General features: G+C 47.7%; 1 protein-coding gene across 1 annotated transcript in view; it reads left to right on the top strand.

Moving 5' to 3' along the window:
- Positions 1-14,343, top strand: part of Crmp1 (collapsin response mediator protein 1) — a gene marked incomplete in the record, with an annotated part of 69,760 nt that overhangs the window by 25,820 nt on the left and 29,597 nt on the right. The window contains 3 exon segments of the mRNA XM_017803379.2: positions 3,048-3,212; positions 11,268-11,329; positions 12,619-12,699. Coding sequence (XP_017658868.1) covers positions 3,048-3,212; positions 11,268-11,329; positions 12,619-12,699 — 308 coding nt within the window.

Here is a 14,343-nt window from a genome sequence, read left to right as displayed (position 1 = left end):
GGCCATTTGTGGCTACAGGGAGACCCTGTCTCAAACAAAAACAAATGAAAGAACTAAAAAAATTTACTTCAGTGTGTATCAAGGCAAAATTGTTACTCATGGTCCAGGTGGGTGTTTGAAGGTTCTTGGAATTGAAACAAAAGCTCACACAGATTTGTAAAAGTAGCAAAGAAGCTGTTTAAAGCAAAGCTGTAGAACAGATCAGAACACACCACAGCAAGATCCCAGTGAGCTTCATGGGTGAAGATGCTCAGGGGCCCTGATCATGGTTTGGGGCTTCCTGCTTGGTTGCTACAGGGCATGGTGAGGTGGGTCTCTGTTTTGATTGATAGATTAGGCCATAACTTTCACTGTGCGTGCTTCTTCCGATAATGCATCCTATTTTAATCATGTGCACACCCAATTATGCAGACATAAGATGGTAAATAGGGGGTTTTCTCTTTAAAAGTTTACTTTGAGGGGGTAGGAGAGATGGCTTAGTGGTTAAGAGCACTGGCTGCTCTAACAGAGGACCTGGGTTCAGGTCCAAGCACCCACATGGTGGCTAATAACTGTCTATTCCAGGGAATCCAACATCCTCTTTTGACCTCCACAGGCATTACATGATATATATGCACTTACATACATGCAGGCAATACACTCATATACATAAAATAAAAATAATAAATCAAATATTTGTAAAAGTTCACTCTGAGGACACGGGTTGCCTTGCTGTGCATGTACCCAAAACAAGTTCAGGCTGGATTTGTCGGATGCTTCTTCATACCTGGATACATTGGGAATATACTTGAATAGAAACTAAGTTTGAGCTAAGGTTTTGAAAGCAATGACATAGATATTATTACAAATGGGAAAATAGATGCACAGAGTGAGCTCATTTGTTCAGGATTCCATAACTAGGAATTGGTGTGTATTAATCAGTATTAATCAGTTTTGCTGTAGTAATGCTGTGCTAATGCGACATAACAAACAGCCTCGGGATTGGTTTGTTTTCTATTGCTATTACAAGGTGTCTGAGGCTGGGTATGTTTATTTAAGCTCATAGTTTGGGAGAGCCGAAGGTCTGAGATTCAGAGACTCTTCTCAGCCTCTGAGTCACACATGGCAAATAGCTTCATGGTGTGAACATGTGGACATGTGTGATGGGGAGAGGTCACCGAGCAGGACTCAAGCTCTTTATATAGACCGTTAACTCACCTACCTTTAAGAGGTAGGGCCTGGTAGAAGGAGAGTGGGTCACCAGGTTTGTCTCCTCAGAAGGCTTTGATGCTGGGCTTCTAGAACTGTTAGGTGTTGAAGCCCTCCTCAGCTGGGCAGTTCCCAGTTTTTTGTGGGGGGCAATGCTGCAGGAGGCTCTGGAAAAGTAGAAGAGGGGTCTGCAAGAAGAGATAAAACATCTGAAGAAGCAGGACAGAGAGCCATAACTAGGAATTGGTGTGTATTAATCAGTATTAATCAGTTTTGCTGTAGTAATGCTGTGCTAATGCGACATAACAAACAGCCTCGGGATTGGTTTGTTTTCTATTGCTATTACAAGGTATCCGAGGCTGGGTATGTTTATTTAAGGTCATAGTTTGGGAGAGCCGAAGGTCTGAGATTCAGAGACTCTTCTCAGCCTCTGAGTCACACATGGCAAATAGCTTCATGGTGTGAACATGTGGACATGTGTGATGGGGAGAGGTCACCAAGCAGGACTCAAGCTCTTTATATAGGCCGTCAACTCACCTACCTTTAAGAGGTAGGGCCTGGTAGAAGGAGAGTGGGTTACTGGGTTTGTCTCCTCAGAAGGCTTTGATGCTGGGCTTGTAGAACTGTTAGGTGTTGAAGTCCTCCTCAGCTGGGCAGTTCCCAGTTTTTTGCGGGGGGGCAATGCTGCAGGAGGCTCTGGAAAAGTAGAAGAGGGGTCTGCAAGAAGAGATAAAACATCTGAAGAAGCAGGACAGAGAGCCAGAAAATGCCAGAAGATTCTCTGTCGTGGAAGTCAACCAAGAACAAGTTTGAAGAGAGAGGAAGTCACTTTCTGGGCAGAGAGTGTGGAAAGTGAGGCCTGGGTTTTCCCAGGAGTTTTGAAGACACAAAGAAATGGGCACTGTACCATCTGCAGTAGTTGGTGGGGAGTATGAGAGAGGAGAGACAGACTCTTGTGTGCTGATGTCTGTGGATGCCTGGCTGTGGGGTGGGAGAGCAGAGTAGGCAGAGCCACTAGGGTAAGTAACATCACGTGAAGTTTAGGACGGGAGGCGCCTGTCTTTGATCTGCTTTATGTTTTAGACAGTCTTTGAAAAAGAGATGGCGAAGTTCACTTTTCTTGGTTGCTAAGACCTTTTCATGAACCCGGCGTCCTTTGAGCATCAGGGCCTTCATCTGCAAGGGAGGTTGTTAATTCTCACCTCACGGATGGTTGTGGGGATTAAATGAGGGCATTGACGTAAGCTCCTGTACTGATGCATAGTGAGAAACTGGTGAGCAGGGAGGATGTGGACAGTGGCAGTGGTGACAATGGGGAGCATAGTTGTGACAGAGCCTGAAGATGGTGGTGGTGATGCTACTGCTGCTGGTAATTCTGGCAATGATGCTGACAATTTTGGTGACAGCAATAATAATAATGTTGGGAATGATATAGAAAAGGATAGCGGTGGTGGTGGTGGTGGTGATGATGATTATGACAAGGTGATAGGATAGGGATGATGGGGGCGATCGTGGTGATTATAGTGGTGATGGTGATGATGATGGTGGTGATGATGATGGTGATGATAGTAGTGGTGGTGGTGATGGTGGTAGTGATGATGATGGTGATGATAGTGGTGGTGTGATGGTGGTGATGGTGGTGGTGATGGTGGTGGTGGTCATGATGGTGATGGTGGTAATGGGATGATGGGATGATGGTGGTGGTGATGGCGATAGTGATGATGGTGATGATGGTGGTGATGGCGATGGTGTTGGTGGTTCTATTGGTAGGCATGATGGTGATGGTCTTGGGAGGTGATGTGGCCACTGTTGGAACAACTCAGGTTCTAAGCATCATGACACATGTGTCTCTATCCCAGTTGACCATGTTGTTCCTGAACCTGGATCCAGCCTTCTGACTTCCTTCGAGAAGTGGCATGAAGCAGCAGATACCAAATCTTGCTGTGACTACTCCCTCCATGTGGACATCACAAGCTGGTACGATGGTGTTCGGGAGGAGCTGGAGGTGCTGGTGCAGGACAAAGGTCAGTGAAAGCCAAGAATGGACCCCAGAATGTATCTGGGGTTAAAAATCCCCTTAGCTACTTCTAAACTGAGCCCAGCTCAGAGCTTCACACCTCTGCTCAATGACGGAAGCACAGTTTCCCTCTTCATGGAGTTTGTCTTCTCCTTAGGCTCCAATTTCATAGCCTGGCTTGGGAGACCTCTGCTGGTCTAGCCTCACTCCTTTCTGTGTCATAACCCTTCCTGAGTACCCCTCATCCTGGATGCTGTTCTCGACCCCTCATGGCTGGCCTCTGCATAGCTCATTTCCCCCATAGGAATGTCCTTTCTCCACCTGGCCTGTCAAATACTGCTCTCCCTCAAGACCCAGCCAGACACCCTTTCCTCATTGTCCACGAGAGTTGCTTTAGCCCTTCAGTGCCCTAAAGCCGTTACTTGGGTCTTGCTGGGTATACCTTTGCCATTGCTCTTTGATTCTGAAATGTTGGTTGTCTGTCTGACTCTGAGAGTAATGTATGTGGCCATATATCTCTGTGGTCCACCTGATTCCCCTACTTGGCCTCATACTAGGTAACTCTGCCCAGTGTAGACATGTTCAGTTGTCCATCACAATTGGACAGAGATAGGAGGGATATGACCAGCAGTTGGACATGGGTGGTCAGTCCAGAGGGAACCATCCAGAGCTTTGAGAGGAGGAGCCTGGAATATAGGCAATTCAAGGGGCACTGGGGTATGCTTTAGTGCTTAACACAAGCACTATATTTCCTCACTGTAAGAGAACTATTGACTCTAGTATATAAAATCAGAAAATCAAGACAATATTTCCCTCCACTCTGTTTCTGCCTCTAATCTCAATGTGCCATTGATGTTAAGTGTTATTGCCTCCAAATCCTTGACTATTTTGGTGACTTTTTTCCTCTTATGTGGTTCTGTGATTGTGGTAATTCAGAATCTTCTCTTCATTTAACATTTTATGAGTAACATTCCCTCCATCAGTAACTTTCTAACAGCTCATTTTATGGAATGTAATAGCTCATTTGCTCTTTTCTTTTTATTGAGCATTTAGTTTTCTGTTTTATGATAAACTGTGTTCAGTGGATGCCTCTATGCATAAACATTTGTTTGGCTTTCTTAGGATTTTCTTAGATGTCTAGAAATGAGATTATAAAATGTGAAGGTTTTAACATTTTCAGGGACCATGATACTTATGGCCAGTTGATTTCTTGGAAGATGCCCCCATTCATGCAAGCGTAGGCCCACATCCGAGTCCCTGACCCCCGCATGCTGCAGTGAGTGTTGCTGTGGTTGTGAGCCCTTACTAACTGTAGGGCCAGTCCCACTGTGGCTTTCATTGCTGTTCTTTAATCACTAATTCTGCTCATAGTTTGTGCAGAATTTTCCCTGTGTGACTATCCAACTGTCTCCTTTCCTCTCCTAACTTTGGGGTCCCTGTGTGTGCAGGCATGTCCTCCTGGCGTGTGAGTGCAGTCCTCTGTGGCAGCTGCTGTGACTCACACAGCACAGAATCCCTCTTCCCACATAGTCCTCACTTGAGAGAGCCTGCTGTTACGATTTCTCTGTTCTCACCTAACGATGATCTGAACCAGTTTCCGTGTAACTATTAGCCCATGTGTGAATATGGGAAGAAAAGACTCATGGAGGGAGCACAAGAGCCATGTGCCCTTCGGGGACAAGCGACGGCCACACTCTGCTGGGAAGGGGATGTTTGCTGGGACTTTGGTGTTCGTGGCATTGTTCCCTGAGACTGGGGAGCCTTTTCCTTTATTTTATTTTATTTTATTTTTTTTAAAACATTTTATTTTGGGGGCTGCAGAGATGGCTCAGTGGATAACACCAACTGCTCTTGCAGAAGACCTGGGTTCGATTCCCAGCACCCACATGGCAGCTAACAACTGTCTGTAACTTCAGTCCCAGGGGATCCGACAGCCTCTTCTGTCCTCCATGACCATTGCATGACACGGGTGCACTCACCTACATGAAGATAATACATGCATACACATAAAATAAAAATAATAAATAAAATATTTAAAAACATATTTTATTTCGTTTTATGAGTATATTGCCTGCCTGTATGTAAGTGCACCCATGTTGTACAATGCCCACAGAGTTCAAAGAGGGTGTTGGCTAAAAATAATAAATAAAATATTTAAAAACATATTTTATTTCGTTTTATGAGTGTATTGCCTGCCTGTATGTAAGTGCACCCATGTTGTACAGTGCCCACAGAGTTCAAAGAGGGCGTTGGATCCCCTGAAACTAGAGTTATGGATGGTTGTTAGCTGCCATGTGGGTGCTGGGAATCTAACCCAGGTCCTTTGCAAAAGCAGCCAGTGTTCCTAACTACTGAACCATCTCTCCAGCCCTCCTTTTCCTTTTCCTGATTACTGCCTGTATGTAAGTGCACCCATGTTGTACAGTGCCCACAGAGTTCAAAGAGGGCGTTGGATCCCCTGAAACTAGAGTTATGGATGGTTGTTAGCTGCCATGTGGGTGCTGGGAATCGAACCCAGGTCCTTTGCAAAAGCAGCCAGTGCTCCTAACTACTGAACCATCTCTCCAGCCCTCCTTTTCCTTTTCCTGATTGGCAACTTCCAGGGAAAATTCTAGGTGCTTGTACAGGTTTCTAAATGTCCAACCAACTTTATAGAATGCTTCCTTGTCTCCTGTAACCTCCCCTCCTGGAAACACCCTCCTGCCTCTGCTCAGTGAGTCTTTCATTTGTGGCTGAGCTGTGCTTCCTTAGGAAAGCCTTCTGATGTTATCTTAGATCTCCTGCCTGCCCAGTAGTCCCCACACAGCTCCATCAAGGGTTAGACTACTCAGTTACTCAGTGAGGCTGTCTATCCCCATCTCCCCACTATGACATGAGCTCCCTGAGGGAACTAGAAACCATTTAGAAGGAGAAAAGATCTACACTGGCTCTCAGTTTGGTGGGTTTCAGCCCAGGGCCAGCTGCTTCATCGATTTGCTCAGAGTGAGACAGAACATCCTGGCAGGGATAGTGAAACAGAGCAGCTCCCCTCCTCGGGGACAGGAAGCAGGAAGAACAGAAAGGGCAGGGCATAAGGTGCACCTTCCTAGAGCATGCCCCCAGTGACCTACTTCCTTCAGCTAGGCCCCTCCCCAATAACACCATCCTATCATGATGCCCCCAGTGACCTACTTCCTTCAGCTAGGCCCCACCCCAATAACGCCATCCTATCATGATGCCCCCAGTGACCAACTTCCTTCAGCTAGGCCCCCTCCCCAATAACACCATCCTATCATGAATCCATGACAGGATTATGTCAGAGCCCTCAGGATCCAGTCACATCCCAAAGTCCAACAGCTGGCAGCCCCACTCCTAGCATGTGAGCCTGTGAGGATGATCTCCCATTCAGACCACAGCAGGGAGCCAGTGTCTAATGGGGTCAGAGCTTCTAGTTCACCAGATGAACATGGACATTGATGGTGGCCATGAGTGCATGCCACTGGGAATTGCTTAGTGCCAGAGTTGCTCACTGGAAATGGTTATGGCTGCCAATTTTATGTTGTATGATCACAATTAGTAAAAATCATCTGTTGTTTATTTTCTCTGAACACTTCTAGTGGGCATTTCAGTTTGGGCTCAGCTGGGCAGTCAAGCTGTTCACAACTGTCTTCTTCATCTAGACTGGCTGGCATGGTGCTGTCCCCATGGCCTGTTCTCAGCACGCTTGGTGGGTTCCCTCATGTAATAGTTCCAGGAAGGCGAGTGGGAGCTGAAAGTCCCCGTGGCCTACACAGAACTTGTGCAGCATCAATTCCGCTTTGTTTTGCGGATCCAAGCAAGTCCTGATCCAAGCAAGTCCTAAGATCATCCGAAAAAGTCTGGGATTTTCCATAAGTTCTCAGCCTGATAGATTTCTCTTTAGTTCCCGTCCGACCTGAAGTTGTCCCCTCATGTAATAGTTCCAGGAAGGCGAGTGGGAGCTGAAAGTCCCCGTGGCCTACACATAGAACTTGTGCAGCATCAATTCCGCTTCGTTTTGCGGATCCAAGCAAGTCCTAAGATCGTCCGAAAAAGTCTGGGATTTTCCATAAGTTCTCAGCCTGATAGATTTCTCTTTAGTTCCCGTTCCGACCTGAAGTTGTCCCGCTGACTTCCTGTATCCTGTCTTTTCCACTAGACTGTGAACAGTGCCTTGCCTGCCGTCTTCACAGCATGCGCCTCCAGCTTCTCAGATGCTCTGTGTACCTAGAACTACTCAGTGTAGATCTGACGAGTGAGAAAAAGACATGTTGACTCATGGAGTTTGGGAAGTGTTCCTTGTTTAGTCTCTTCTTGAGTTTTCTTAAGATACATAATTGTTGGGGCTGGAGAGATGGCTCAGCAGTTAAGAGTACTGACTTCCAGGACTTCCAGAGGTCCTGGTTTTGATTCCTAGCAACCACACAGTGCTAACAACCATCTGTAACTCCAGTTCCAGGGGATTCAATTCCCTCTTCTGGCCTACGTGGACATTGCACAACACAGGTGCACTTACACACATGCAGGCAAAACATTCATACACATAAACAATTAAAAAAACAACTGTGCCAAGTCCTGTCACACAGACTCGTATGTTACTGTTGAATTTCACCTTTCCTCATCCGTTATAGATACTCACCCCTGAGAACTGGGCCACATAGCTCAGATTTACCTTAACAACAGAGATGGTATGTAGGGATGCAGACTGGGAGCCTGCTGTTCTCTGTCTTCCTCTCCTAGCCTGGCCTTCACTCTCTTTTACCCCAGTCCCTGTGGTAGATGGAGCAGCCCACTTTCTGGATGTCTATCTGTTATATAGGTCAGCCAGGTGTGCTTTGGTAACCAGTGAACTCTGTCCCTCATCTCAGCCTAGCGCCTGCCAGGTGCCTAGCCCTGGACTGTGTCTGGCTCATATTGTCACCATGCCATTTCCAAGGTTACCACCTGGCCAAGTTACTAGGAAGTTTACCAACATCCTCAGAACTGGAGGGCATATTGGGAGTCTGCTGACAGCCCCATATGTGCTCTGTGCAGTTTTTAGAATTAGTGTGCTGTGGATAGGTGCTCTGTGAAATCTTTAGAACTGCTATTCTGTGGACAGGTGCTCAGTGCAGCCAGTGCTATGGATAGGCACTCAGCACACTCTTTAGAACTGGTGTTCTGTGGATAAGCACTGTATGCAGTCTGCATCCTATGGACAGGTACTCTGTGCTGTGTTCTGAGGGTCCTTTTGAGAGAAATCTGCTATTATGGGATTTGTGGATCTGGGAGGTTTCATTGATCACCAAATTTTTGTCTTATCTCACAAATTAGAGGTGCACTTTTTTCTTAAATTTCCCAAAATATGGTTTACCTTTAGTGTTTTTGCTTCTTTGTTTTGATTTTAATGTTTTAATATGAAATAAGGGACTAAAGAGATGACCCAGCATTTAAGAGAGTGTACTGATTTTACAGAAGCTCCAAGTTTGGGTTCTAGCACCTGTATTGGTTGGTTCATACATGTCTGTGACTCCAGCTCCAGCAGATCCAACTCTCTCTTCTGGCTTCTGTGGGCACCTGCAGTCATGTGCACATATGTATATACGCATGCATATATAATTAAAAAGAAAATAAAAACCTTTATAAAGCCTGGTGTGATGGTACATGCCTTTAATCCCAGCACTTGGAGGCAGAGGAAGGCAGATCTTTGTGAGTTCAAGGCCAGCCTGGACTGCATAGTGAGTTCCAGGTCAGCTGGGATTACAGGAAGACCCTGTCTCAAAAAAAAAAAAAAAAGAAAAAAAAAAAACTTGATAAAACACAGACATGAAAAACCATACAGACCAAAATATGACATGCGTTATTATGAGATTGCTCTGCTTAGACCAGAACCTGGCCCTTTCTCTCCATAGACTCCCTTGGGCCTCCTGCCCCCAAAGTGACTGCTGTCTGATGTTTTCTAAGAAGCATTTTAAAATCTGCTAAACTTGCTGCAGGCATATTTGTCTTTTACCTTTTCATTTCATTGTAATGAAATATCTAAAAGAAGCTACATGCAGTGAGAGGTTTCTTTGGACTCTTAGTGTGAGGGTATGGTCCTTCATGGAGGAGAAAGACATGGTGGGGGTTCTTCTGTGGTTGGTAGGAACATGTGATAATTATTTACATAGCAGAATAGTAAGCAGGGAAAGGACAGGAAGTGAGGTCAGTCAACAAATCTCAAGCCCCCCTGCCAATAACCCACTTCCCCCAATCAGGCCTCATCTCAGCCTCCCAAGAGCACCATCAACAGGGCTCCAAGTGTTAAACAAAGGAGACTGTGGGGGACATTTCACATGCAAACCCTAACATTTTGTTTTCTTTTCTGATTTATTTATTTGAGACAGGGTCTCTCTGTAGCACCAGCTAGCCTGGAACCTGCTATGTAGACCAGGCTGGACTCAATCTCATAGAGACCTGCCTGCTTCTGCCTCCTGAGGGCTGAGATTAAAGTCATGCACCACTATGCCAGGCTATATTTTGTTTCCAATAATTAGCTTGCAGGTTTCCACTGATAGCAAGTCACATCTGTCATGATTTGTCATGAGATCTTGAGGTATGAGGTAACTTTATCCATTTCTCCCCAGAAGCTAGTGTTGGAGTGTGTTTACTTGTTCTGCCTCCTGCTTCTAATTTTTAATTTCTGCTCTTGTCTCTTTTGTAACTTCTGATCACTTGTATATTTTCATCTTTAAAATTGCATGTCCTGGAAACTTGTTTGGTTTACATATTTTTTCTCTCTTCTTTAAAAACTAACAAAGCACTTAAGGCAGTAAAGTGACCTCTCACTAGCTCTCTTCCTATTCTTTTGAGAGAAGGAATTTTTGTTGCCATGATATTCTACAGTTCAGAGGACTCTTGGCTTATCTTTATTATTGTTCAGTATAAAAGAAGTTTCATCCCCTTTAATACTTTCCCCTCATGTGCTGGATAGTGTTAGTGTCAACTTGACACTCAACTGGGAGCCTCAACTGGGGAATTGCCTCTATTGGACTGGCCTGTGGCCATGTCTGAGGGGCATCTTCTTGATGAGTGATGTGGGAGGGCCCAGCCCACTGTGGGTAGTGCCATCCCTGAGCAGGTAGGCCTGTGTTGGATAAGAGAGCAAGCTGGGCAAGGGCCAGGGGAGCAGCCCAGTAAGCAACATTCCTCCATGGCCTGTGCGCTAGCTCCTGCCTCCAGGTTCCTGCCCTGAGTTCCTACCTTGGGCTCCCAGATGAACTGTGACCCAGGAGATGTAAGATAAATAAACCCTTTCCTCCCCAAGTTGGTAGTGGTCAGAGTGTTTTGTCACAGCATTGGAGAGACAAACTAGGACACCTCAAATTCTTCTTTTCCTCAGCCATAGTTTCCTGGTTCTATCTGCAAACCCAAGTCACATATTACACGTCCCAGATGAGTAAGACAAAACGACACATTAAGACTTAGCCTCTGTCCTCAGGCAACCTGAGGAGGAATTCAGGACCAGCCCTCATCTGTCTCCTGCACCCCTGAACTGCTCCCCACATCGAGTCCTGTCCTTTCTACCTTTTTGAACCCCTTCCCACACTCAGCCTGGGTTCTTTCTCCCTAGCTGTGGAAGACCCATGCACTAGATTGAGGTGGTGCTTGCACATCGTGTGTGCCAATGCACTGGAGTGTGAGGTTTGAACCGGTTGTGCGGCGAACTTCACCTTCTCCCTAGCTGTGGAAGACCCATGCACTAGATTGAGGTGGTGCTTGCACATCATGTGTGCCAGTGCACTGGAGTGTGAGGTTTGAACTGGTTGTGCGGCGAACTTTACCTCTCCCCTCATCTGAACAGTTCCCACCCCCTCTTCCTGTTCCATGTCCCCCTCCCCCAGATTCCTTCGTTCCCCTTCAGATTCTTCTCAGGTGTGCTCTCACCCCGAAGGTTTCTGGGACTGACCCAGCCCCCAGCGAGGTGTGGTGCCCCACTGTGGACCTCTCGACACCCTCTTTTCTGACAGTTGCTACATTTGATCATTGATTTATTGGATTCATGTTCTACTTAAGCGTGTTTTTCTCTGTTTTTATTTTGAAACAGGCATCAATTCTTTTCAAGTCTACATGGCCTATAAGGACCTGTATCAAATGTCTGACAGCCAGGTAGGCCCTGAGTCAACCTTCTCCTTCCTACCCATGTCAGCCAGGGTCAGCTCGGCTAGACAGGGGCAAGCTTCAAAGCCCGAGCTCAGGTCCACACCCAGGACTGAGTGCAGCGCGACCGTTGCTCCTCCTGGACCTCCATTCCTTCCTGAAGGGAGATTGGGGTCGGAGTCTGGGATCCCTGGCACGGCTCTTTCCCAGCATTCCCTGGGCAGCTCATTAACACGTAGCTGCTTGGAGCTCAACATAGATCTGGGAGCTGCCTTAGGCATACCTACTTCCTGAAAGCCAAACCGTTGGTTCTGGGGCACAGGTGACATTGGAACCATTGCATTCATTGGCTCTGCAGAGGGAGCCTTCAACACATGGAAGACATCAGACAAGCCAAGTTTCCTCATCAGAGAAATCTCCAGCCTTGGGTGTGAAGAGATAAGACACCTGTGGACTTGCTTTCCATTGCCCACCTCCTCCCCACTGGAGCCCTGGCGCAGCTCCTTCCCCTTTCCCTCGTCTGTGTGTGTTAGTATGGTAGAGGAGACTGTGGATGCTGGTGCGGGCCTGCCATACCTGCTGCTTGCTGTGCAGCTTGGGACATCTTTCCACCCTCTCTGGGCTTGAGCCTCATAATATCCTCTGCCTTATCGAGGTTGTCAGAGGACTGAGTGACTTAGCACAGTTGAAAATGCTAGGACTGTGTTGGCACATAGTGGGGCCACACGGTTGTTTGGAAACACTCATTGGCCACTACACAGACCTAGATAGTGGGAGGACCTCTCCTTGTCCTGCCCTTTAAAGAAGCACTTCAGATCATAGAGATAACTTACTCAGGATGCGTGGGGCCTTTGATGCAACCACGGAGGGTGTTCTAGAAGTCGGAAGTTGGTTCTTGGAAGCAGTATTGTGTAGTACGTGGGCAGAATTGTGACTTACACATTTCTTTCTTACACTGGTCTATGGAGGCCTTGGAGCAGATGTCAGCCAGTGGCCTCTGGGTGGGGGTCCCCTAAAGTGCTTCGTGCCTCCCCCACCTACAGTCCACATCTAAAAGCAGCCCCCCCCGTGGGCAGTTTGCACCCAAAGAGAAGCGGAGGAGATGGGAGCGTCACCCTGCCACCCTGCACTTTTGGGTAGTTTGACCCCCCCCAGCTGCCTGCCTTTTGAAGTGGAAGGTGGTGACCCCTGAGGTCTGCAGAGGCTGCAGGATGGCTATGGGTGTGAGCGGAGCCTTGTAAATGCAGGAGCTGCTTACTGCGGCTTCATTCTCACCAGCCCCATTTCTCCTTCCTTAGCTCTATGAAGCCTTCACCTTCCTTAAGGGGCTGGGAGCTGTGGTCATGGTCCATGCGGAAAATGGAGACTTGATAGCTCAGGTGAGTGCTGTGAGGTTCCCATTTCTACCTCAAAGGGGACCTCTTGCAAAATTTACTGTATGGGGGGGTGTGCATCCTTGGGGATACATGGAACTGAGCACCAGATGTCATACCAGAGGCACGGATAAGAGGCGTTCATCTGCCTGCAGTGTGGGCACTGGCAAGTTGCTGAAGTCTATATTCTCCCCTGCATCAGGGGGATCAGGTAACTAGAGGGGCAGGTGAATTTCTAAATGGAAATGCCAGTGCCCTGCAGATGGGAAGAGGTGGTATCAGGGGCAGTGTGTCTGGGAGTCCAGTCACCTGCATCCTCAGCCAGGTGACCCTGGATAACTCCAGGCAGAGGACTTTTCCCCATGGAGACTCTGGTGCACCCTAATCACCACCTCATAGAGCTGTTGTGAGGATTAAATGATACTGTGTCTGTGGGACTCAGTCTCTGGCTTGAAAGAGGCTGTGGCCGTGTGATGGTTCTGGGTGGGATGAGACACAAACGCATACTGGTTCTTGTGGTTGTGGGATGGGGACCTTGATGGGAAAAGACAAAAGTCAGGAGGCCAGCAGGGGTCTACCCCATCAGGAGAGAGGCAGCCGGCAGGGGTCTATCCCATCAGGAGAGAGACGGCCGGCAGGGGTCTACCCCATCAGGAGAGAGGCTGCCTGGTCAGGGGCAGTGTGTCTGGGAGTCCAGTCACCTGCATCCTCAGCCAGGTGACCCTGGATAACTCCAGACAGAGGACTTTTCCCCATGGAGACTCTGGTGCACCCTAATCACCACCTCATAGAGCTGTTGTGAGGATTAAATGATACTGTGTCTGTGGGACTCAGTCTCTGGCTTGAAAGAGGCTGTGGCCGTGTGATGGTTCTGGGTGGGATGAGACACAAACGCATACTGGTTCTTGTGGTTGTGGGATGGGGACCTTGATGGGAAAAGACAAAGTCAGGAGGCCAGCAGGGGTCTACCCCATCAGGAGAGAGGCGGCCGGCAGGGGTCTACCCCATCAGGAGAGAGGCTGCCTGGGGTGTGGCTCAATCATAGAGGACTTGCCTAGCATGGTTGAAGCCCTGGGTTCCATCCTGAGCCCCTCAGAAAAAAATAGAAAGGGAGAGAGAGATTGGGTGGGAGGAAGCAGGTGTGCGGTGAGGGAGATGATACCTGAAGGAGACAGAAAGGACAAAGGACACAGGTGTGATGGGCAGAGAGCACTGTCTGCTGTGGTTACTGGCAGGGAGGAGGAAGTCGGGTGCTTCTGGTGTAGATGTATGCACTGGTCACAACAGCACCAGCACATTGCTCCGTGACTCCCAGTGCCATCATCCAGTTCTTGTTTTCACCTGAGCCATCCATCTTTTTATGAAAGGAAGACTATGTTTGAGCTGAGTGGATATCTCTGCCTGCTTCCAGCCCAGGAGGATTTTGGAGTCCAGCTGCCTCCTTGAACTTTGTAGGCCTTTTCCCATTCACACAAGTGAAAGAAAGGAGGTGGAAGTCAGTCTTCCTCAGAAGGGACACACACCCGTTTGTGTTCTCAACCTGCAAGGTGCTGAGCATTGGGCGCCCCCCGGACCTCCACGTGTCACTTTCCTGGCTGTTAAACTTTGTGTAAATGGCCACAGTCTGGCTTCTCAGTACTGGTCGGTGAC

The sequence above is a fragment of the Nannospalax galili genome, unplaced genomic scaffold (assembly GCF_000622305.1).
Source record: "Nannospalax galili isolate Female #2095 unplaced genomic scaffold, S.galili_v1.0 scaffold2927, whole genome shotgun sequence".
Classification (NCBI taxonomy): Eukaryota; Metazoa; Chordata; class Mammalia; order Rodentia; family Spalacidae; genus Nannospalax; species Nannospalax galili.
The sequence above is the reverse complement of the archived record's forward strand: the minus strand, read 5'-3'. Positions and strand labels throughout refer to the sequence as shown.